This window comes from Sceloporus occidentalis, unplaced genomic scaffold, assembly GCF_023333645.1.
Source record: "Sceloporus occidentalis isolate IW3139 unplaced genomic scaffold, rSceOcc1.0.p SCAF_73, whole genome shotgun sequence".
Taxonomy (NCBI): domain Eukaryota; kingdom Metazoa; phylum Chordata; class Lepidosauria; order Squamata; family Phrynosomatidae; genus Sceloporus; species Sceloporus occidentalis.
In genome coordinates this window covers 1,052,380-1,077,531 of record NW_028317053.1, presented here as the reverse complement: position 1 = coordinate 1,077,531, position 25,152 = coordinate 1,052,380, and the positions used below count along the sequence as shown (strand labels likewise).

General features: G+C 44.0%; 1 protein-coding gene across 7 annotated transcripts in view; it reads right to left on the bottom strand.

The window, feature by feature from the left end:
- The window catches only part of LOC149286012 (intermembrane lipid transfer protein VPS13A-like), a 207,055-nt gene that overhangs the window by 93,496 nt on the left and 88,407 nt on the right, over positions 1-25,152 (bottom strand). For all 7 annotated transcript variants that reach the window (XR_016277743.1, XM_089494507.1, XM_089494508.1 and 4 more), the window contains 8 exons: positions 22,890-23,006; positions 22,398-22,501; positions 21,667-21,834; positions 13,501-13,808; positions 12,632-12,779; positions 9,630-9,780; positions 6,935-7,062; positions 5,401-5,570 (listed from right to left, as the gene is read on the bottom strand). Coding sequence is in view for 6 of the 7 variants with exons in the window: in XM_089494507.1 (XP_089350633.1) it covers positions 5,401-5,570; positions 6,935-7,062; positions 9,630-9,780; positions 12,632-12,779; positions 13,501-13,808; positions 21,667-21,834; positions 22,398-22,501; positions 22,890-23,006 (1,294 nt within the window). In the remaining variant the exon portion in view is untranslated. The remainder of the gene's footprint in view (positions 1-5,400; positions 5,571-6,934; positions 7,063-9,629; positions 9,781-12,631; positions 12,780-13,500; positions 13,809-21,666; positions 21,835-22,397; positions 22,502-22,889; positions 23,007-25,152) is intronic.

The window sequence follows — 25,152 nt, the reverse complement described above, 5'->3', positions numbered from 1 at the left end:
CATTTGAATGGAGCTTGAGCATCCGCGTTTTTCCCCTTATGCGGGGGGGGGGGGTGTCCGGAAAGGATCCCCCGAGTAAGGGGGGACTGTAGAAGTAACAATCTGCATTCAACCCCATTAACCTGTCAGAAAATGCAACAGCAATAATACCAAATTAAATGTGATGTCAAACTGTTTTCAGTCAAATATTGTTAGATACAACACAGCCCTGTATGTGTAAAGAATCAAATTCGTAGTTATGGATTCCACTTTTGGATCTGCAGCTATGAAACCTGTAAGGACAGGTTGCTTACCTGTAACAGTATTTCTTCGAGTGGTCATCTGCGAATACATACAAATGGGTTTCACTGCGCCTGCGCAGTGCTGCTCGGAAACTTCTGGAATCACTAGGCAAAGTTTACTTTGCAACATATAGAAACTTTTTGGCAGTAACTCCACCCACCCGTTATAAGGCCCCTGCCTTCCCGCTCTTTTCCCCAGTTCCGCAATTTTTCCGCCAAGCAGGCGATGGAGAGAGCCAATGAGAGCAGGACACTGAGGGGACGGACGGGTGGGATTTGTATGTATTCGCAGATGACCACTCGAAGAAATACTGTTACAGGTAAGCAACCTGTCCTTCTTCTTCGTGGTCTCTGGCAGGGCAGTCAGGGCTGTATCCTCCAGGCTACCAGCGGCAGGCTCTCGATGTCCGGGTGGAGAATCCTCCCGTCCTGGATCGACAGCAGGTCCGGACGAGGATCGAGGCGGAGAAAGCATCTCTTGGAAAGGTGAAGAAGGGATGCAAGCCAGGGCTGTCTCGGCCACCACGGGGTGATCAGGATCGCATGCGAGCGGTCCGTTGTCATCTTGGACACTACCCTGATGATGAGAGGGAACGGAGGGAACACGTAGAGAAGCTCCCCCGTCCAGAGGAAGGCGAATGCGTCTCCAAGGGATCCGCCCATCGACTTCCTGGAGCAGAACTGGGGACAGTGGGTGTTCCACCTGGTCGCGAAGAGGTCGATCCGGGGGGTTCCCCACCGTTCGAAGAGGTCGCTGACCGTCTCGGGATGGAGCCTCCACTCGTGGCACACCGACGGGGATCTGCTGAGGCGGTCTGCCAGCTCGTTGTCCTCTCCCGGAAGGTGAATCGCCTGAAGGAGGATTTGTCTTTGGATGCACCAGTCCCAGATGCGGAGCGTCAGGTCGAGCAGGGTCTTGGATCTGGTGCCTCCTTGCTTGTTGATGTAATACATCACGGTGGTGTTGTCCGTCCTCAGGAGGACCACCTTGCCTGTGACGGCGAACTCGAACGCCCTTAATGCCTTCTCCACTGCCAGCATCTCCAGGGCGTTAATGTGGAGGAGCTTGTCCTGGGTGGACCACCTGTCCTTGACGACCAAGTCGAGCAGGTGGGCGCCCCAACCCTCCAGGGATGCGTCGGTTGTCAGAGTCAGCTGTGACTGGGGCTGATGAAAAGGCATCCCGGCGCCGACGTTGCGGAAGTCCAACCACCATCTCAGGGACGCAGCTACCAGTCTCGGTACCGTGAGCCACTTGGACGGAGGGTCCTCCATCGGAGAGAAGGCGGAGAGGAACCAGGACTGGAGCGGTCGGAGGCGAAGCCTTGCCCAAGGTGTGACAAACGTCGTTGATGCCATGTGGCCCAAAGCGACCTGGACATCTCTGGCCCTCACCCTTCTGTGGGAGATGCAAGGTCTGAGCGACGCAGTCAAGGCCTGGAAACGGTCTGGAGGGAGAAATGCGGAACATCTTTCGGAGTCGAGAATTGCCCCGATGAACTTGACCTGCCTGGTTGGGGCGAAGTGGGATTTTTCCCTGTTGACGACCAGTCCAAGGGAGTCCAAGAGGTGCAGGGCGAATGCGACTGCCTCCTGCAGTTCGTGTGGAGACTCGGCGGCAAACAGCCAGTCGTCCAGGTAAGGGAAGACCATGAAGCCCTTCTGATGAAGGTATGCCACCACCGGTGCCATGCACTTTGTGAAGACCCGTGGAGCCGTGGCCAAGCCGAAGGGGAGGACGTTGTAGCGGTACGAGGTGGAGCCAACAGCGAAGGCGAGGAATCTCCGGTGGGATTCCCGGATCCCGACGTGGAAGTAGGCGTCCTTCAAGTCGACAGTCGCGAACCACAGGCCCTGGTGGAGCAGAGGCAGAATGGAAGCCAAGGTTACCATTCGAAAGCGACGGTATTCCAGGAATAAATTCAAGTGTCTCAAGTCTAGGATGGGCCTGATGCCCCCATCCGCTTTCGGTACCGTAAAGTACCTGGAGAAGAAGGCTCTGGGACATTGGTCAGGCGGTAAAGGGGAGATGGCCCCTTTTTCCAGCAAGGTGCACACTTCGTCGAGAAGGGTGTCCGAGGGGGGAGTGGACATGAAGGCTCCAGTTGGAGGGAGCTCTTCGAACTCGAGGGCATATCCCCTACGGACGATGTTGAGAACCCACGAGTCCGATGTTATTGAGGCCCAGGTGTTAGCGAAGTGCCTCAAAATATCCAGAAAGAAGGGGGGTGAAAGAGAGGCGAAGTGCGCTGCGTCCCTTCAGGCTCTCTTCTTCCCCTGGTCGGTATCCTGCCGGCGGGACTTGCGGTACCGAGGCGGGAAGTTACGACGGCCAGAGGAGGAGGAAGACTGCGAGGGGTAGCGACGTCTCTGGGAGCCCTGCTGTTGGGACTGTCGATCCCGAGGGAAGGTCCCCTGAGACTGACCTTGCGGCTGCCATGGGCGCTGACGCTTCCGAAATGGAGAAGCAGGTGCAGAGGACATGCCATGCTTCTTAGCTGCCGCCTTCATCCTGAACTTCCTATTCAGGCGGTCGTCAGTCTCCGCATGGAAGAGCCCAGTCCCGTCGAGTGGCATGTCCTCGATGGCCGCCTTGACGGTAGGGTTGAGGTCCGAGGCCCTCAACCAAGCGTGTCGCCTGAGTGCCATGGAAGCAGACATGGCCCTCCCTGCACAGTCAGCCATATTTCTGGAAGTGGTGATGAGCCAGCTTCCGATGGAGTGAGTCTCGTCCCTGACCTCGACCAACTGCCTCTGGACGTCATCCGGGATGTCCGGGATGAGAGGGGAGATACGTTCCATGAGGGTTTGGACGTATGCCCCCATGCAGGCGGTATAATTGATGGCCTTTACCGCCAGGGCCGCTGCCGAGTAGGCCTTCTTGGCCAGGCCATCCACCTTCTTCGCCTCCCGGTCGACAGGGGAGGTAGCCTGCTTCGGCACGAAGCTGTGTTGAGCTCCCTCAACAATAGCCGAATTGGGCCTGGGGTGGTCAGCCAACCAGGGACAGCTCGCCGGGGCGACTCTGTAGAGAGACTCCACCTTGCGGGACGAGGCAGACAGGTTGGCCGGAGAGTCCCAAGACCTCTGAACTATGGTCTGGAGAGATGGTAGCAGGGGAAGGCAAGGTGGTGTGGGCACCCGTCCATGAATCCGACGTTCCACCGGATCCTGAGCATCATCGTCTGGGAAAGCAAGCTCAATGTCGAGGGCCCTGGCCATCTTCACGACGTGCTCACTAAAAGAACGGACGTCGTCCGATGGGGAAGAAGGCTCAGGATTGAGCATCCTCTGGGGAGAAGCCGACACCGAGAGGACATCTTCCTCGGACAGCACCTCGGACGGGGGCACGGGCTCGTCATCAGAGTCCAAGTCAGAGGAGAGGACGTCAACCACTGTGACTTGGGATCTCGGACGGCGCGGGATGGGATCAGCCGAAGAGCGCGAGCGCCGGCGAGGCGGAGATGGAGGCCTCTCGAACACGGAGACGGCCGGAACCGATCTGGCAGACGTGCCCTCCTGTGGGTCAGCCGGACGGGGGTTCAATCTGGTGAACTCTCTGAGTGCCACCTCCTTCGTGACCGACATGAAGTATCGGCCCGACTGGGTGTCCAGGAACAGATCCGGCGCCTCCTGTGGGCGGGGCTGTTGTCCATCGCCCTCATCCTCGGAGTGGGGAAGCGAGAGGTCTCCAGAAGGGAGGGCAGGAGCGGTGTCCCCTGTCTCGTGGACGAAGTCCATAGTGGGCTGAGGCGGTGGTGTGACCGGTACCAGAGTCTGCTGCATCTCAGGGGCAGGCTCTGGATCAAGAGCTGCCGGAGTGGAAGCGCTGGCCTTCTTAGAAGGGGAACGCCTCTTGTCCTTAGCCTTGGGCAAGTCGGTCCCGGCTTGCTCCTTGGAAGGCTTAGACTTCTTAGAGCCAGGGTCACGGCCCGCCCTGTCATGGTGCCTCTTCTTTCCCGGTCTCGGGGTCTCTTCCAACGGAAAGAATGGATTTTCCGGGAGGTCCAGGAGGACAGCAGCCGCTCCCGATGAAGAAGGCCTTGGGGACCTTGCCTTGTCCGAAGACGGGGCATGGGTCGCTCCTGAAACCGAAGCCGATTCCCTCGGCTTGGAGGCGTGACGGGACGCCTTGGATGATGAAGGCGACGCGAGTTGGGCCTCCGCTCCGGTCCCCTTCCTCGCGTGCGAGCCGTCCGATTTCTTCGCAGATTTGGACGACGGCTCGGTGCCCTCGGTCCCCGAAGCCTTACGGGGGCGCTTGGAGGGTTCGTCGGTGGCACTGGGCGGTTTGGAGCCACGGGCCACATCGGAGGTGGTGGGAGGGATTGTCCCGGCCGAGACACACACCACGCTGGAAACGGTGGCCCTGACAGATGTCATGCTGGACACGCTGGCCCTGGAAGATGAAGCCGGGGGCGCGGAAGGCGGGACGGATGAAGAGCGGGAACCTCCCTCCTGTACCTTGCCCAGGGCGATTGCCGAGGTGAGCCGGGACTCACGGTGTTTCCGGGCCTGAGAAGAGAGGGACCTGCAGAGCGGGCAGGCCTTGGCGTCATGGTCCTTGCCGAGGCACAGAAGACAGGCAGAGTGCGGGTCCTGGACGGGCACCTTTCCCCCGCAGATGTCACACTTTTTGAAGGGTGCAGGCATCTTGAGAGGACGACACAGCCGAAGGAGAATCCAGAGAACGAGATCAACAGTCCGAAGTTCGAAGTTACCAGGGGCGGGAGACAAAGAATGGTCAAGAGTACAGTCCGAGGTCAAAAACGAAAGTGATTCCAAGCAAGCGAAGCAAGCGAAAGTTCCCTGAAGCAGCTAGCGCGGCGGAAAAAAGGAACTGGGGAAAAGAGCGGGAAGGCAGGGGCCTTATAACGGGTGGGCGGAGTTACCGCCAAAAAGTTTCTATATGTTGCAAAGTAAACTTTGCCTAGTGATTCCAGAAGTTTCCGAGCAGCACTGCGCAGGCGCAGTGAAACCCATTTGTATGATTCGCAGAGACCACGAAGAAGAAATGATGTTCTGCATACAGTCAAATAATTTACACATGCTTAAAAAGCAGCAACTTAGGATCCTACCTAGTATTTACAACCAAACTAATTTACAATGAAATAATCACCTTGGTGTAGCTTTTTGGACGGTCTGTCGTTTATCATCTAAAGTGCAGTTGGTTAACCTGACTGAGGAATTCATTGAACCATCTGATAACATTTTAACAGCAGCTGATATTAGCAACAATTTAAATTCTGCAAGTTTCAGACGATCATCTCGTTCATCCTGAACAGGAAGCTGTTTTGAAGAGAAATTGTATAATTTCAATTAGTTTAAATTAATAAAATAAGGAAAATATTTTTGTAATATGTAAGTTTTAGTATTATGATCAGTTTTCCAACTTGATTAAAAAGTTATAGGTTGACATCCAAGGATCTTGAACAGAAGAAACTTATTCATGACTTAAGTAAATTTCTAGTGTTAGTGGAAGACATTTAATAACAAAATATCTACTGTCAAACCCTGATTACATGTTTGTACATACGAATTCCTGAATATGTGAAAGCTGGGATAGAAAGTAAATAAATAAAGCCGCAAATGAAAAGCAAGCTTTGTATTGCTTTCCTATTGGAAAGTGTTTGTAGTCTGTCCATTACAGCTGCTTTTCTGCAATGGATTAATTAAAAAAGTTAAGGATATGGAATCTAGACAAACAATAACAAATGATATTGTAGAAAAAGTCATGCAACTCCTTGTCCAAATTAAATAACTTTTCTAGATATTAATTCACTTTTCTCATATCTCATCTATTCAGTCAGAAACAGTACTTCCACATCTGGAAAATACTTTTTATCAAAACGATCATTTTATCACCTTTGGAGCTAGAAATATTGTTATAAAGAAGTGGCATTTCAGCACTGATAACAAACTAGAATAATTTGGTTTCATTTACAATAGGTTTAAGTGATGCCTTACAACATGCTTTTTAAATGGCCTGAAGCTTGGTGGATGGTTAATTTTAAAATGATTAATAATCAATAATTATTACATCATTAAAAGAGTGCCCAGAATGAATCTGGACATTCATAGTAACAACAATGTTCCTTAAAAATGACTGAAATGCGACACTTTAGAATTTCATTTGCCATTTTTATAAATATTAATATGGTAGAGAGAATGAAAGGGGGGAGAAAAAGTAGAAAACATTATATGTAGGCAAGGCAGGAAATTAAAAACTGAATCGGAGAAGAGGGGAGTCCGTGTTCCTGACTGAAAAACATAGTCCTGCCTTGAACTGCTGGCTCAATAAACCCCTATGGGTTTGGATTGTTCTTTCAGTCATCCCAAGAGAACAGGGAGTATTTTCTCATAAAAATGCCATGCAAATTTAGACCTTTTAAACAGCTAACATTTACTTATTAAGCTGGTCAGACAGCATTACTGAATAAAAATGAAATAAAAATCTAATTATCAGTTGGCCACAACCTATTCCCTCATCACAGAAAAAAAAATAATGGAATGGTCTATGTTTCAGGCCCTGATAAGATTTGAACATATATATGTTTCCTCCCCATCTGACTATTTGCAATGTAAAATTGAGGAATAAAACCTAAGGCAAACATTTCAGAAAAATATATTCACTTAGAAAATTATTTTCTTACCTGGTTGGAATTTGGACTGTACAAAACTAGAGTCAGGGAATCAAACTGGAAGTCCAGTTTTAGTGTGGTTTTAACTTTTACAGAGGAATGCATTTCCACTATTGCAGATGTCACCACTGTTAGTCCAGCTGTAAAAAATGAAGTTATTAATATTACATTCTAAATGAATTACTACAAGAAACAGAAAGCTATAGTTTCTCAGTCCCATCATTGTCCCAGCCCCACTTTTCAGTCCCATCATCTTCACATGTATGACTGGTGGAAAAACAAAGAGGGCTTTCTCAGTGATTAACCCTTAGCTTTGGAACTCCCTCCATAGGGAGGTAAAAATGGCCCTCTTGTTGTTGATCTTTTTTCAGCAGGCAAGTTTTTTTTTTTTACTGAAACAGGCTTTTAGAACTGAATGTGTTTAACAAAGGACTGTTAAGTCCTATATTGTTTAAAATTGTATTGTTCAACTTTTAAAATCTTTGTAGAATGTATTCAATATGGTTATAGAAGTGTCTTTATACTGTGTGAGATGTGACAGGAATCTATCCAAAATTAGCAAAACAGGCATAATTTTCCCATGATATAAACACCTCATACTATTATTTGCCACCATATGGAACCATGCAGTCTAACAAAACAACTGAATATAATCATTATAAAGTCTATATTGCAGAGCAATGCAGAGCAAGACAAATCACTCTGTATCAGTTATATTCTAGGATACTACTTTAAGTGTGTTTTCCTCCCACTGGTATAATTGATTATATTGTGGGACTGGGACTTCAGAGATCAAGATTCCATTCCCCAGAGTGCTGTGAAAGGCAGGTTGTATACTAGCAACTAGTTCTTCCGAATGGTTATCTGTGAACTCAAACAAATGGGTTATCCTGTGCCTGTGCAGTGCATCATCTGGAACCTTACTGTCATGGAAGTACTGGCAGTAGCCTTTCTCTCTAAGATATAACTACAGTAGAAAGCTATATAAAGTACATTGCACTCCAAGAGAAATTGCAAATCCACAAAAAGTTCTCTATTTACTTTCAGCCATAACTTTTTGGCCTGTCAAACAATGAACTTCATTCTTATAGTCTTCACACAGGTAAAATTGCCCATAAAAAAGCATTTCCCCCCATTAAAACTGTTTGAATGCAGACGTGCAGTCTTGATAACTGGTTAATCTAACTCCCATGGATGCAGAAGAATACAACATATCTAGTTGGCACTCCTCCTGATTGGCTCTTGCTGAATAAGCTCTTGTCTGTCCTTTAGTCTAAGAAGCCACCACTCCTACTAAGACAAATAAAACTGAAGAAGTTCTCGCCATGTAAATTCTGGATAGTGTCAAATGTAAATGTAGAATTGTGCTTATTATTATGTTTATGTTTTATAGTCTGTAATTAATTTTGTGCTAATGTCTTGAATATATTTTTTTAAAAAATAAATAAGGATAGTGGAACAAGAAGTGTCCTCTCCATAAAGATACTGTATCTCTACTGTGGAGATTATGGAAAACTAATAAGGATGCCTCACATATAGCAATAGACTGATGAGAATATCTGTGAAGAGTTGGGAGAATGATGGTGAGTAGAAGCAGGTGAGTTGACAGAGAGGTGTTGGCTCAGATGAAGAGTTCTGATATAAACTGCAACCACACCTCCAATTTCTTCCCTAAACAGAATCTAACAGAGAGCATTTCATGTGAAGATCTGTTTGAACATGCACACTCCGATGATTTTTCCAAAACATGGTTCAGTAAACTGTACTTGCAGACCCTATAGCTAGTGTGTCTTCCAGAAGAGGCTATATTCTTTGGACGATCTTTCAATAGAACACAGGACAATGAAGAAGCCTTCTAGATGGTGATGAATGTAGGGGTCAATTTTGAGCAGATTGGCCAGAAACTTTTAATAAGCTTTCCTAAAAATACTCATGAAGGCAAAATAATCAGTTTTCAAGTCCTTGAGTGGTAAATCAATCAATGAATCAAAGTGGAGTAGACTTTTGAAAAAAGGTCTCTGAAGTCCAAACAAAAAGAAGTGAAATGCTCTGAAACTTGAAGAATATGAGGGAAAGGAATGCAGAGGTAAGACAAAGTATGTGAAGAAAACAAACTATAAGAAGAAGAAAAGAAGAAATATTACTTAGCAAGAACTAGAGACTGAAAACACAGGCCTGTTACAGACTGCCAAAATAAAGCTGCTTCGGGTCTCTTTGGAGGTATGCTATTTAAATGATGCATGGGTCCTAAGAGTCCGGAGGTCGCGCCAAAGTCACACTCCATTCCTAAGCACTGGAGTGCAGCTTTGGTGCAGCTTCCGGATTCTTAGGATGCATGCATCATTTAAACAGCATACCTCCAAAGAGACCCAAAGCAGCTTTATTTTGGCAGTCTGTAACAGGCCACAGATAACTTTCCAAAAGCATTTGCTTTCACAGCAGACAAAAAAGAAATTGAGTGGTAGCTGTGATATGGGAACTGGAAGATGTGTGTGTGTGTATCTTGTCAAACATACCCAGCTCAAAAACATTCTGAATGTGTCTCTGCAAAGGTACCAGACCCATATATTTGAATTCACAGAGACCACAAAAACATGCAAATAAATAACTGACTTGACAAATAAATAGAATTTTATATAGTATTTAATATAATTCCATTTTCTACTGAAAACATACCATTTTAATTTAAGCTGTAGAAAATACATACCCCCAGAATGCTGAGAAACATTTACAGCTCCGCTATGGATGCTTAGAACATCCTTTTTCTCTGGTACAGGTGGTGAAGGACTAGAGCTATCGCCTAAATTTTCATTCAAGGTCCTCAAGATAGTAGTTATATCACCTTGACTGAGGATCAGCTTCAGGGGAAAAAAGTAGTAAGCATTAGTGTATAATACTAAACATTATTTTAGTTTGAGACAACATACAGGTCCACTGAAAATCAAAGTATCAATTTGTAAAATATATTTATAATTTTAATGAAAAAATGCACATAAGTAAAACAACTAGGACCCAAATATGCAGCCTGTAATGTTCCAAGTATCAAACATTCCATCCAATTTTGCCTCCTTTTCAGTTTTTCTTTTCTCTTTCCAACACTCTGTGCACATACATACAGGGGCATGTACAAACACACCTGCAGCTGAAGGAAATTACTGTATATACTCAATATGTAGAGATCTTGTAGCACCTTTGAGACTAACTGAAAGAAAGAAATTGGCAGCAAGAGCTTTCTTAGACTTCAGTCTACTTCCTCAGTCTACTTCTGAGGAGGTAGATTGAAATCTACGAAAGCTCATGCTGTCAGTTTCTTTCTTTCAGTTAGTCTCAAAGGTGCTATAAGATTTCTCTACATACTGATTCTACAGACTAACATGGCTCTATCTTTATATATTCTGAAGTATAAGTCGACCTCATGTATAAGTCGAAGTCAGATTTGGGGGACAAATTTTTATATGACCCACAGATAAGTCGAGGGTAAAACTTAGGGAGACAACCAGATTGAGGAAGAGTCCTGAGGGACAAGCACTCCCCCCCACACACATGCAGGCCCGTCTTGAATCAAAAAGCACTTGATAAGCCAAACGTTAATTTAAGTTCTACTGATTTAGTGGGTCTGTTCTACTTTGAACTAACAACTAAATGTATGTATTTTGATCAGTGAAAGTATTTTGGAGTCTTGTTTCCATGTTAACTTTAATTACTTCCTTAATTATACTTCTTATTGTAGCAGGATCTCGAGGTTGTTTCTGAATGGAAACATTATGCTCTAGTGAAATGGTGCTATCAAAACTCTGCATATGTCCCAGAGGCTGTGCCTGTAAGAATATCATATTCAGGTAAGTTAAAGACATTTCCTATGTCTCAGTTGTGCGGCTTGTATTTAAAGGGATCATTTAGCGTGTAAATTTTTCAGTTGCCACCCTGGGTATCACTCATAGGCCTGGTACAGATGGGCAGGAAGGGATGACGAGACACAGCCCCTTTCTGCCCTGGATTGTTGCCACAGCAATTGCATGGGCACAACAATGATCTGCTCCAAAAAGGAGTTGCAAAATACAGCTCCTTTCCTCACCACTGCCAAGGCACCACTAGTGCCCTGGAGTGGCGTGGTGACGTCTCTTGTGCGCCACCCCATTTGGACGTGGCGCACAAGGTATGTCATTGGCACGTGCGCTGTCTGAATGCGTGCACACCCAAAATGGTGCTGGGAGAGCATGGAGCATTCGGACGCTCAGCTCTCCCGAGTCCTAATTTTGGCCCCAGGCCGCCACAAAGCGGCGGTCTGTACCGGGCCATACTGCACACTTACACATTTGACACTGCAGCCTTCACTGAGTGGCTGAAAATTCTCTTCACTTGTACCTCTTCCTTCTCCTTGAAATCCTTTGATTCAAGTTAGGGAATAGAAGTCACAACTGTGCTTGAATCAACTGATTTCCCTTTCTCCCTCTAATGTGACTATGCTGGTAAGTCTTTTTCTTTATTTCCTCCCCGTTTTTATCCTTTTTATCCTTTCTGATCTTTTCCAAAGTAATCACTTTAGTTATTACCCCTGTGTTTTTTTTTAATCTGAGTGCTGAGAGGATCATCCCGATGTTGAGACAGACTTCAGAGACTAATCAGGAGCATGCTTCTCAATGCTCAAATGAACTACAGAAACATTTTTATTTGTTTTTTCTCACTCTGTAGCTTGTCTACTTGCAGCTAATTAAGAAGGTTTAGTAGTGGCTTCCTCCTCCAGCAGCTTTTTCTTTTTCTCCTATGAGGTGTGGAGTTCTTCCCCATCCTCATCTCAGTTGGGATTTTTTCTCTTCTAAATAAATCTCTTCCAGGTGCTATATTCTTTTTAAACTGCTCTTTAAACTGTTTTTACATTGTTTTTATATTGTTGTACACCGCTATGATCGATGGAATAGCGGTATATAAATAAATTTATTAAATTTATTAAATTTATTAAATTATATTCTATTTGCTATAATTCTACACCTAATTAGTTTTAGTTTAAGTTTTATTTAAGTATGTGTGTGTGAGAGAAATTCTCAACCACCTGGCAAGGCAGGAGAAGAAAAACCGAAGAGAAGTGACAAAGGCGGGTTACACACCGCCATAAGGGACATCCTTAGGACGTCCCATTTTGAAAAAGGGGTGTCTTTTCCAGACGCCCCTTACCCGATCACGGACAGAGTCCGTGACAAATGGCAGTGGCCATTCCACACGGCTGGTGGCATATTGACGTAACAGACGCTGTGCATCCGCACGTCGCGCCCCGGAAGTGACACCGCGAGCACACGACTAGCGCCTCGCGGTGTCTCTTCTGGGGCCCAGGAAGGAGTGTGATTTCCGCGCTCCTTCCTCGGAGCGTCTGGGAGTCGCGCGGTTTGACCGCTGTGCTCCCGGACGCTGCAAGCAGCGGCAACGGGAGACCGCCCCTTCTGGTCAGTCTGTAACCCGCCAAAGAGACAGTAGAACAAATGGTCTGGAATTCTGGTCTTCTTCAATAATCAGATGGCAGGAATGAATATCCCAATGGTTGTGGATCAATCTTTCAGCCCTCTTGAGATATATGTGAAATGATCACAAAACATAATTTTGTTCCTTTGCTTGACTATCGTTACAGCAACAAGCAATATTAACTGTACTTTTTTGGATACCTGCATTTAGGTTCTACGCATAAAATTCTGAAGCATATTCTAAAAGAAAACTTACACTCATTGGCTTGAGACGGCCAGATATTTTAATGTCAGGAATTTCATGATACCAGAGAGCAGCTAAATTGCGTTCTACAGTAACTTCAAGATTTAATGGCTGCAGTAACTGTATTTCATTTTGTAATAAGCCATCCACAATACTTGATCTGTTAAATAAAAATGGAAAATATTAACAATCCAATTACAGCTCACTTACAGTTAAGCTGACAACAGGAGGCTTAATAAAAGTACATCACTTAGCAGAAAATAACTTTGTATTTCAATATACAGAGAATATACTCTACCAAGAGTATATTGGATATAATCTGGACAGTTAATATCTATTTATTCACTTCAGACTTTTAATAATGTCCAAAGCATTGTGAAATATATTTCCTGTGTTCGATTGCTTCACTGTTTTCAGTTCTTCAGAATACAAGGGAATGCCCTACTTGAAGGAAGAGCCCACTTGGATGCAAGTAAATCACCATCCAAGTCAACTCTACATTCCACACAGCAACTAACGTCAACAGAAGCACTAGCCATATCAGCTACAAGCTCCCAAAGGGCCAGCGATTTCACTAGCTTACTACTACTACTAACAATAATAAATACTCCTGCAGAGGAAAATTGTTATTGTTGTTGCTAACTGTAATTGTTGTTGCTAACTGTTAATGATAGCAGGAAATACTCTGACTATGACAAGGGAGTTAACAAGAAATCGCCATATCCAGACTACCAGATAAGAAAATGTAGCTACTTCTTAGTTTCTACATAAAACATGATACAGTACACAACTACTATTCTTTACATACATCCTTTTCAATGGTATTATTCATTCAACAATTCAGTTCAGGAGAATTAACTACAAAATCCTCTTAAAATTACCTGTACAATTTTAGTTCACTCAGTTTCACATGCATATTATCAAGGACTGGTGGGATGTTATATCGAAGCTTTGTTTTAACAACTAGAAACTCATTCTTTACGGTGATCAAACCAAAATCAGCCACGAGAACATCAGTAGATATTGCTGACTGTGGGATTATGACAACAGGTGCTTTAATATTGATATCCAGTGCCATTCGAGAACTCTGTTGAGCCAATTCCTTTACACCAGTAGCTGCTTTCTCAGCAGCTTGAACAGTGGCTTCAGTAATTGCCTCCTTGGCTGTCTGAAAATGGTTTACAAATGCCTGAAAAAGTTAAGATGAGAATGAGTATTTTAAAAACATTTGACTGCTACATCAACATTAACCTTGCATGCATTCCATATTGTTAGCATACCCTCATTCTCTTAATTCTCACAGATATACACATGAGTAATAAAAGTTTTATAAGGCAGAGAAAATGCCTTAGAAAGAATAAGGCTCCAATATTTAAGCGATTAGATGAATTAGAAACAGAAAACAGTAGTAAAGTAAAACTAGAAGTAAAAACTAGAATGTAAAAAGCATATCTATGATTAATCAGACTGCACAAATTTCTTTGGTATAACACATGCGTGCATTATATACACAAGAGGGGAAAACTGTGTGGCCCTCTACATACTATTATACAGCAACTCACAATATTTCTTGTCCTGAGCTATGATGGCTTAACCTGAACTATGACGGCTAGACCTCCAGTCCAGCAAATCTCAAGGGCTGCACAATTTAACTACAATCTAAAAAATAAAAGCTATTTAAAGCTGAACTATTATTTTGACTATATAAAATATAAATAAAAATATTAAAATGAATTTGAATTAATAAATTAATCAGTAGCAGCCCTGGAAGAATATACATGCCTGAATACCGACATGTTATTTTTTTATTAGAATAAACATTTTAATTGGAAAAAGGACTGAAAAAAGGACAAGAAGAGTCCATGGTCCCCAGAAAATGATTCTCCATGTGCATAATTATATTCTACAACATGACAGGACCTGGAGTGATTGTTGCTTTCTCCTGATCCCAGGGAAATAGAACTATTGTGAGAAAAGTATTAAGGAAGAATTGACAAATCCCAGGTACAAGGCTCTCTTATTTCTTTCTTTCTTAAAGAGGGATTCCTGAATTGCTGTCTTAAATCCAAATGTTAGTCCAAACTAGAAAAGATCCATAGAATCAACAGAACTTATATGACTGTACATTTACTAAAGGCCCAAACAGACAGGCCAAAATAAAGCTGCTTCGGGTCACTTTGGACTGTTTCAATGCTGCATGCATCCTAAGAGACCAGAAGCCATGCCAAAGCCACACTCCAGTCCTAAGATCTGGAGCACAGCTTTGGCACAGCTTCTGGCCTCTTAACATAATGTGTGTCATTTAAACAGCATACCTCCAAAGTGATCCATAGCAGCTTTATTTGGCCTGTCTGTTCGGGCACTGAGTTTTCATTGATTTAGTCCTTTACTTACATTGGGATTAGAAATTGGATTTTGTTTAAGTTGTTTAAACAACTTTTTTTGGGGGGAAACAACATTATACCTTGCATAGAATGGAAGTTATTGCATGTTATGTACTTATGTTTGTTTGTTTTTTTAATAAATAAAATTTAATTTTAAAAAAAGAAATTGGATTTTGGTCATTATTTTATTAGTTTGGTAATACAGTAGAGTCTCGATTATCTGACATAAATGTGCGGGCTGGTAGTCGGATATCCGAAAATGTAGGATAATCTGGAGGGTCAAAGAAAAGCCTTGAAATCACTATGAATTGCAAACGTATTGAAATTTTACTGCAGTAACAGTAAAAGTAACATTGCAGTAATGTTATAGTAACAACATTGTAATGTATAAACAGTCCTCTGAAAATGTAAAGAAATCACTGATCTACATTGTGATGTACAGTACGTACTGTATAAATAATAATAATAACAATAATAATAATAATAAAATTTATTTCTATTTCTCGCCTCTCCCTGTGGATCGAGGCGGGATTACAGCAGTCAGCAAATTTCAACAATAAAAACATATCAAATACATAGAATAAAAAATATACATTACTATTAATACAATACAATTGGTCGACTCTCCTTAAAAAACAAACAATACTATTATTATTATTATTATTATTAACCTTTATTTATAAAGCGCTGTAAATTTACACAGCGCTGTACATACAATCTTTATAATTGGACGGTTCCCTGCCCTCAGGCTTACAATCTAAAAAGACACGACACAAAAGGAGAAGGGAATGGTGGTGGGGAAGGGGCCTCTCTAGTAGGATAATACATATAAAATACATAGCAATACAGGAAATGATTCAATAAAACAGACACCAAAAGAACATCAAATAGCAAGTGACAATTATGCAATGCCTGGGAAGGCTTCTCTGAACAGGATGGTTTTCAACTCTGTTTTGAAGCTGGTTAAAGAAGTGATGGCTCTTGCTTGTGGGGGAAGAAGGTTCCAGGAGTGAGGGGCAGCAAGGGAAAAGGGGCGAATCCGGGATGGGGCAGAGGAAATCCTGAGCTGAGACAGCAGACCTTGACTACCAGAACGGAGAGCCCTAGTGGGAAGGTGAGGAGAGAGAAAGTCTGATAAGTAAGGAGGGGCCAGTCCATGGACGGCTTTAAACGTCGACAGCAGGAGCTTATACTGAATGTGGAAAGGGAGGGGGAGCCAGTGAAGGGATGCCAACACAGGAGAGATGTGGTCAGAGCGGTGGGTGGCAGTGATAATGCGTGCAGCTGAATGCTGGACAGAGATTAAAGGACGGAGGTGAGAAAGAGGAAGCCCAGCCAGGAGGACGTTACAGTAATCAAGTCGTGAGATCACTAGGGTATGGACCAGGATCTTGGCAGTAGAGGCAGAGAGATATGTTCGGATTTTGGCAATATTGTACAAAAAGAATCTACAAGTCTTGGCTGTGGTCTGGATCTGAGGGTTACACGACAGAGAAGAATCAAAGATAAAACCAAGACTGTGGGCTTGCTGGACTGGTTGAATGGAAATGTTGTCCACAGAGACAGAAAAGGAGTGTTGAAGGGTGGGCTTAGGAGGAAAGACAAGAAGCTCCGTCTTGGACATGTTGAGCTTCAAACGCCGTTGGTGCATCCACTGGGAGATAGCTGCGAGACAAGATGAAACTTGCTGTTCAAGCCTTGGAGAAAGGTCAGGGGTGGAAAGATACAACTGGGTGTCATCGGCATACAGATGGTAGGAAAAACCAAAAGAGCTAATGAGTTTACCTAAGGACAGTGTGTAGAGAGAAAACAGAAGGGGACCCAGAACAGAGCCCTGAGGAACTCCAACAGATAAGGGAACAGGAGAAGAAGTCTGACCCCCTGCAACTACTGCAAAAGATCGGCCAGACAAGTAAGATCTAAACCAGTCAAGAACAGAGTCTGAGAACCCAAGGTCAGAGAGTATGTCAGTTAGGAGACAGTGATCAATGGTGTCAAAGGCTGCAGACAAATCAAGAAGGATGAAAACAGCCTTGGCCTGTAAAAGGTCATTCGAAATCTTAGTGAGAGCTGTCTCTGTAGAATGCCTTGGGCGGAAACCAGACTGAAAGGGATCGAGGATGGAGTTGGCTTCAAGAAACTCAAGACAGCGAAAATAAACAACCCGTTCCAAAACTTTAGAAAGAAAGGGAAGAAGAGAAATCGGACGATAGCTAGACAAACAGGAGGGGTCAAGAGAAGTTTTTTCCAGAATTGGGGAAATGAGAGCATGTTTGAAGTCCGAAGGGAAGGATCCTATAGAGAGAGAGAGATTGAAGATATGGAGAAGCGAGGGCAGAAAAGAGGGAGCTATAGAAATAAGAAGACGAGTAGGAATTGGATCAAGAGGACAGGTAGCAGGTTTGCAAGAGTTCAGAAGTGCAGATAGTTCACCAAAGAAGCAGGTGGAAACACAGAAAATTTGTTAGGGGAGGGCGAAAGAAGATTATGAGCAGAAGAGGAATCAGGAGGGACTATCTCAGAGCGAATGGTGGTAATCTTAAAGATGAAATAATTAGCAAAGTCGTTAGGAGAGAATGATGAAGAGACAGGAGGAGATGGAGGTTTAAGCAACGAGTTGAAGATGGAGAACAAACGCTGCGGGCGCCTCTCATTGGCAGAGATCAATGATTTGTAATAATTCTGTTTAGCCGTAGAGAGGGCGCGTGAGAGGGAAGAAAGAACTAATTTGAAATTGATAAAATCAGCCCACTCTTTGGACTTTCTCCAAAGACGTTCGGCCGCTCTAGAGCAGGACCGGAGAAACTTAATGTTGGGGGTAAGCCAGGGCTGAGGCCTAGTCTTAGAGGAAGAAGTGCGTACAGAGACAGGGGCAAAGCTGTCAAGAGTCGAGGAAAGAATGGAGTTAAATAAAGACATTGCTGAGTCAGCAGAATCCCCAAGATTTAGGGAAAGAGAAATGAATCCAGGGTCTGACCAAGATGGTTAGAGTCAACAGATCGAAGGTTACGAAAATGGCGTTGAACAGTGTGACGAGGAGGTGGAGTATGAGTAAGAGCAAAGGAGATTAAATAATGGTCAGATAGTGGAAAGTCAAGTGCCAGGTAGTCAGAGGTGAGATATTTTACAGCAGTCTTCTGTGCTTTCTTGAAAGCATCTAGGGTGGTAATAAGATGGATCTCTTCTGGCAATTCATTCCACAACTTGGGGGCCATGGCAGAAAGTTCTCTGTGGGAAGTGGTCACTAGTCTGGTTGTTATGTAGTCTAGTGATTTCTTCCCAGATATTCTGAGAATGCGGGGTGGATTGTGTAGGGAGAGAAGTTCCCTCAAGTAACTCGGGCCCAAGCCATTTAGAGCTTTAAAGGTAATAGCCAACACTTTGTATTGCGCCCGGAAGCTAATCAGCAACCAGTGCAGAGATTTTAATATTGGGGTTATATGGTCAAACCTTGATGCTCCGGTGACCAATCTAGCTGCTGCATTTTGAACTAATTGAAGCTTCCGAACTTGGTACAAAGGTAGCCCCATGTAGAGGGCATTACAGAAATCTAAACGAGAGATTACCAGTACAAGTACCACTCCTTCAAGGTCCTTTTGGTCCAGGTAGGGACACAGTTGGTGTATCAACTGAAGTTGATACCAAGAACTCCTAGCCATCACATCTACTTGAGATGACAACTGCAGAGACGGATCTAGGAGTATTCTCAAACTTCACACTTCGTCCTTTAGGGGAAACGTGACCCCGTCCAGGACAGGTTGACAAAGTTCCCTGCCTGGGCCTGGGGATCCTATCGCTAGTACCTCCGTTTTCTCTGGATTCAACTTGAGTTTGTTTTCCCTCATCCATCCCATTACTCAAGGCAGGCATTTAGAGGAGAGGTGCCATCCTTGGCCACTGCAAGAGTCGGAGACATAAAGAAATAGATTTGGGTGTCATCAGTGTAATGATAACACCACGCCCCATGTCTCTGGATGATCTCTCCCAGCGGCTTCATGTAAATGTTAAATAGCATGGGGGACAGGATGGTGCCCTGAGAAACGCCAGATGTCAGGTCTCTCTTAGAGGAGCAGCTATCCCCCAGCCTCACCATCTGGAATCTACCCAAGAGGCAGAACTGGAACCACTGGAGTGCAGTGCCCCTGATACTTAACTCCCTCAGTTCAGTCCTCTGAAAATGTAAAGAAATCACTGAGCAGCGACATCAGATAATCCGGAATGTCGGATTATCAAAGGTCGGATAATCGAGACTCTATTGTATATACAGTGCGCCCGCGTCATACATAGATGCACCATACGCGGCTTTCAGCATACACTGAAAGCTGCGAGGGAGCCCACAGGAGCATGCAGGGCAGCGCATCCCATTAATGGAGCGCAAGCCTATGGTGCGTGTGCGCTGCTGTGCCATGCATGAGCCCCATTATTTTCAAAGGGGTTCGAGCATACGCTTTTTTTTAAGGTGGGGTGGAGGTCCAGAACGGATCCCCGTGTAAAAAAAAGGACGCACTACACACACACACACACACACACACACACACACTGTGTACATACTACTGTGGCCTCCATCGAAGGAGGACGCATCCCCATCCCCATCCCTGCGCGGTCCTGGCACTGGCACCCACGGGGAAGAGGAGGAGGAGGTGGTTCCTCCCTCCCAAACAATCTGTTTGCAGCTGGGGACCAGGAAAGGTCCCTGGGGAGGAGGAGAAATAGATGTGTGTCTGCTGATCCTCCCCAGGGACCTTTCCCAGTCTCCAGCTGCCTCTGGAGGGGTAGGTGGGGTTCGGGAAAGCTCGGGGGAGGAGGAATGTGCGCATGCTTATTCCTCCTCCCCAGGGAACTTTCCTGGCTTCCAGCTGCTTCTGGAGGGACAGCTGGTGTCGGGGAAAGATCCAGGAGGAGGAGGAGGAGGAATGGGCGCATGCCTATTCCTCCTCCTCCCCAGGGACCTTTCCTGGCTTCCAGCTATCTCCACAGAGACAGCTGTAGGCCAGAAGAAGGACAGGGGGGAAAGGATCAACGCCCCCCCCCCCCCCGAACCTTCCCCAGCTTCTAGCTGTCTCTCAGAGTCCTCGGCAAGGGCCTATCATGGAGGGACTTGCAATGAGGTGGTACTGGCGGCCGTGTCGCAGTAGAGGCCCTGATGACCTGAGCCTCAGTCATTATCTTCGAGGGAACAGGTGAAGTTTCCATTGAAGACCTTCAGGATCCACCGGCAAGAGATACCTCCCAGAATCATGGTTGAACACCAAATCCAGGTATTGCTGGAGGAGGTCATCATGGTACTAAGACCATGGTACAAAGACCAAGTCAGGCATGATCCTGTTGGAGTGGAGAAACATGAGCATGTGGGCTAACATATACCACTTGACCAAACAGGCGTGGAGCCAACGTCAATGGATGAGTTCCTTGAACCTCTTGGAGTCGGAGTCCAGACAGACGATCCGGGAGCTATCAACCAAGATCAGGATCTCGGTGGTGGGGGCAGTTGCGGCTGGTACTGAAGCCTCTGGTTCGGCACTGAAGGCAGCAGATGGAGTCTGAATTGAAACTTAGGGCCTTTTACGGTTCAATCTTGTACAAGGCGAGGTGTAATGGGCCCGTTTTGGAGCTGAACAGTCAGAGGACTTGTCCCTCTTGGACCGAGAGGACATTTCTCACGGTATGCTTCCACTCAGAGGTCTTCTTAGTATCCACATCTCAATTTTTCTCAGGCTGGGAAGTCTTAGAGTCCTTAGAGGACTTCCCTTGGCCTTCTCACCTGCCTTAGATTTTGTTCTCTCCTTACTGGAGGCAGAGGAATGAACCCTTGGAGAGCCCTTCAGGGCAGGGGCAAATGCTGGTCTTAGGGCCTGCTGCCAAAGGGCCGTCTTCAGCTTCAGGTCCCAGTTCTTCAGAGCCTGAGTAGTCATAGACTTGCACAATGGACAAGACACAAGACTCGTGGCGGTCAGAAGTGGGGATTTTTGTCCCATACTTATCACATCTTTTGAAAGAAGTCATCTTCTTCAGAACTGACATACAAAATCACAAAAACGTAGAGAATGGTGAGACAATCCTATGATCAATCAATCAGCAAACAATATCCAAGTGAATTTCCGAAAGAGTGGTAAAAAAACAAGCCGTTTAGATAAAGATAAGCCATTAGTCAAAATTGAAAGTACAAGCAATTCACAAGCCAAGTCCCCTCAAGCTGCTAGTGCGGCAGAAGAAAGTAACTGGGGAAAGAGCGGGAATGCCAGGGGCTTTATAAGAATGGGCGGAGCAACCACCAAAAAGTTGCAAACTAAAGTCTCCATAGTGATTCCAGGAGTTTCCGAGCATTCTGCACAGGTGCAGATATAACCCATTTGTGTGATTTGCAGAGACCATGAAGAAGAAAGTTATTTCAAAAAATGTTTTTTTAAAAAGAAGATGCTCAAAAATGAGAGCTTTGTTTTTATTTAAACAAAGTCACTGGGTTTTAGAATGGAAATGTGAGCATTTTATTATTATCATTGTGCCATTAAATTCTGACACCAAACTGCCAGCCCATGGGCCATGTGTTGATTATCCATGTCTTTCAAGTATTTGCTGCCAAATTCTTTCAGTTAGTCTTAAAGGTGTCACAAGATCTCTCTAAGTATTTGCTATGTTTTTTAAAAAACTAAAAAGGAAACTTACCAAAACAGAAGAAACAAATTTGTTGACAAAAATAATTTGAATGCACCCAACAGTTAAATAAATCTGGCTGTCAACAGCATTCATATTTGCATAAGAGACATCATCCACGGTATATGTGTATGTCACCATCTTGAAGCTGAAGACTTCCTTTCCAGTAATATAGAGTGCCTTGAATTAGGGACAAAATGGTATACACAATTAAGATTGTAATTTTACATTTATATGCAAAGATAAACACCATAGGTTGACTCAAAAAAATCCCTCCCATTTAGAGTTACTGTCTATTCAGAGTGTTCACAATGATGGGTTGATTCTAGTGATGTATTCCACAACTAGAAGATCCAGGGTTGTGATTTTTACTAATTCACCGATGTCTCCTCCCACCTACCACTCAGAGCACATTTTCAAGGAGAAAACAAAAAGAAAGGAATATGAGACATAAAATGTCCTCTTCCTTCATATCGCCCTATGTTTTGTTCACAGCTTGGCTGTTACTTTTATTGTGCTAAAATTCTCAGAATTCTACAGCGAATATACAACTATATTTTTCCTACAGTCCTAACTATGTGCTGCTTGCAAGCACTGGACTTCCAAAGCATACAGTCAGGAATTTCACCCAGCAAGAGGGAGAAGACTGAAGGTACCGGCTGTTAAATCCGATCAAGACTCAATGTTTAATATAATTAGCACTACCATCCAGCAAATATCAACACTATAGAATGGACTCATACCTTTTTGTACAGTGCAGCCTCATCACAATCCACAATTATTATATTCTTTAACTTAGCCGATACTTCAGTTGTTTCCTTCTTTACCATCACCTCACTATCAAGACCTAAATGCAACAGTTTTAATCAATATATTTAGTATGACATAATATTAATTTTCAAAGCACTTCCCCTAGGATAGGGATGGAGAAGGTGTGGCCCAGGGGCCGCACGCAGTCCCAAGGATGTTTTTATGGCCTCCCATAGCCAACCCACATTCCCACAAATTTTATTTGAATTTTTTTGAAGTGTAACCCAACTCCCAATGGTGACCGGGTGGTGGTGGTGGTGGAGCTGGTGGTGTTTAATGTGTCAAAACTGTCCCTGAACGGCTGGGGTGAAAATGTTAAAAAAATTCTCTTTGGGGTGGGGGTTTAATGTCCTCTGAGAGCCCAGTGCAAACCCCCCCCCCCCTTCAGACATGCCCATCCATTTAAGGATTTAATTTTACCTTACCTTCAACACAAATTTCAGATATCCTGCGTTTTTGCTCTCTTATAAAAATACGTAAACTTGACAGGTCTGTGCAAACATGAAGATCACAAACATCTTCATATTTTGATTTTTTTGAGGCTATGTCAAGTAAAAACAAACAAAAAAGTAATATTATTTTATAATAACAATAGCAATATTTCTCATTAGAGACCTATATGTCCAATTTGTGGCAGAATGTGGTTGGCAACTGTGGCCCTCCAAATGTTGTTGGATTGCAACTCCCATACTTCTTCCCCACTGTCCATGCTAGCTACGGCTCTCATAGGAATTAGAGACTAAAAATATCTGAAAGGCTACAGCTCCCCAGTGTGGAAGAAGTATCTACAAAAATCACAGTGTGGTATGTAAATAAAGGAATAAAACAAAGTATTATCTACAAATTGATTTTCTGTGCTTCTAATGTTTGATTTATTTATGTTTTTCATAACTTTGCTCATAAGAGCAGTGCAGAATTTCAGAAATACTAGGTCTAAGTAATAACTCACAGAATCATAAGAGTTGTAATAGACCACAAGTGCCATCCAGTTCAAAGTCCTGCAATGCAGGGAGACAAAATGCATTTCTGACAGATGGCCAACCAGCCTCTGTTTAAAAACCTCCAAAGAAGGAGAGCTCATCACTCTCTGAGGCATTGTATTCCACTGCTGAACAGCTATTACCATTAGGAAGTTCTTCCTAATGTTAAAATATAATATCTTTTCCTGTAATTTGAATCCATCGCTGCATATTCCATTCTCTGAAACAGCAGAAAATAATAATAATAATAATAATAATAATAGGATTTATTTATATGCCGCCCAATCACTGTTTGCTCCTTCTTCAATATGACACTTGATAATTTAAACATGACTGTCATATCACCTCTTGACCTTCTCTTGTCCAGGCTAAACATACCCAGCTCCCTAAGCTGTTCCTCATAAGGAATAGTTTCCAGACCTTTACTCGTTTTGTTCACCCTCCTCTAGACACATTCCAGCTTGTCAACAACATTCTTGAATTGTGGTGACCAGAGCTGGACACAGTATTCCAGGTGAGGCTTGACCAAAGCAGACTAGAGTGGTACTATTACTTCCTTTGATCCACACACTGCCCTCCTAATAGCCTAGAATTGCACTGGCTTTTTAAGTTGCTGCATCACACTGTTTACACATGTTGAAACTTAGATCCCTTTCGTATGGATGGTTGTTAAGTCAGTTATCACCAATCCTTTATCTATGCATTCACATTTTGAATTCTGATTTTGTCTTCTGGGGTATTAACTCCTCCTCCTAATTTAGTGTCACCTAATTTAGTGTCTACCACCCAAGCCATTTATAAAGATGTTGAATAACACTGGGCTAAAGACAGAATCCTGTGGCACCCTGCTAGTAACTTTTCTCCAGGATTAGGAAGAGCCATTGTTAAGTACCCTTTGGGTTTGGTCAGTCAACTAATTACAAATCCACATAATAGTAGCACTGTCTAGCCTACATTTTACTAGCTTGTTTATAAGAATATCATGGGGGAAGGCATTACTGAAATCTTGTTTTTGAATGTTTGGTCGTTCTGAACTACTTTTGTAATGTCTTTGTCAAGCACTGCGTTCAGGAAGGAGGTATGAAGGCATGGTTACACTATATATAATTCCAGTGCTGGATGAACAATGTAATGCCAGAAAGACGTAGCCTTGTACCTAAGGGATTTTCTTAACTTCCATCAAGTAACAGATGGAAATAGAAAGAAACAAGCTTTTCCTGAAGTGCTAACATTTTCTGTCATTAACACTTACACCACCAGTGATTTTACCACAATATTCCAGTCTTAGTATGGACAGGTTGCTTATCTGTAACTGTATTTCTTCGATGGGTCATCTGTGAAGTCACACAAATGGGTTTTATCTGCGCCTCCGCACAAAGCTTGGAAACTTTTAGAAATCTGATGAGCGGTAAATTGGAAGCAAGCGAGCTGAAGTTCCCTGAGCTGCTTAGCAGGAAAAAGGAACATGACAGCAGCAGGACTGTTTTGGACAATATATAGGGTGAGCGGGGCTACCGCCAAAAAATTGCACTCAGTTGCAAAGTGAACTTTGCCTAGAAGTTCTAGAAGTTTTCAAGCTTTCTGCACAGGCGCAGATAAAACCCATTTGTATAAAGAAATATAGTTCTCCTTCCCCCATTCCATACAAAAGTGCCATAATTATTTTAATATGGAAGTTTGGAAAAGTGAATCTTTATAAAAAAAAATC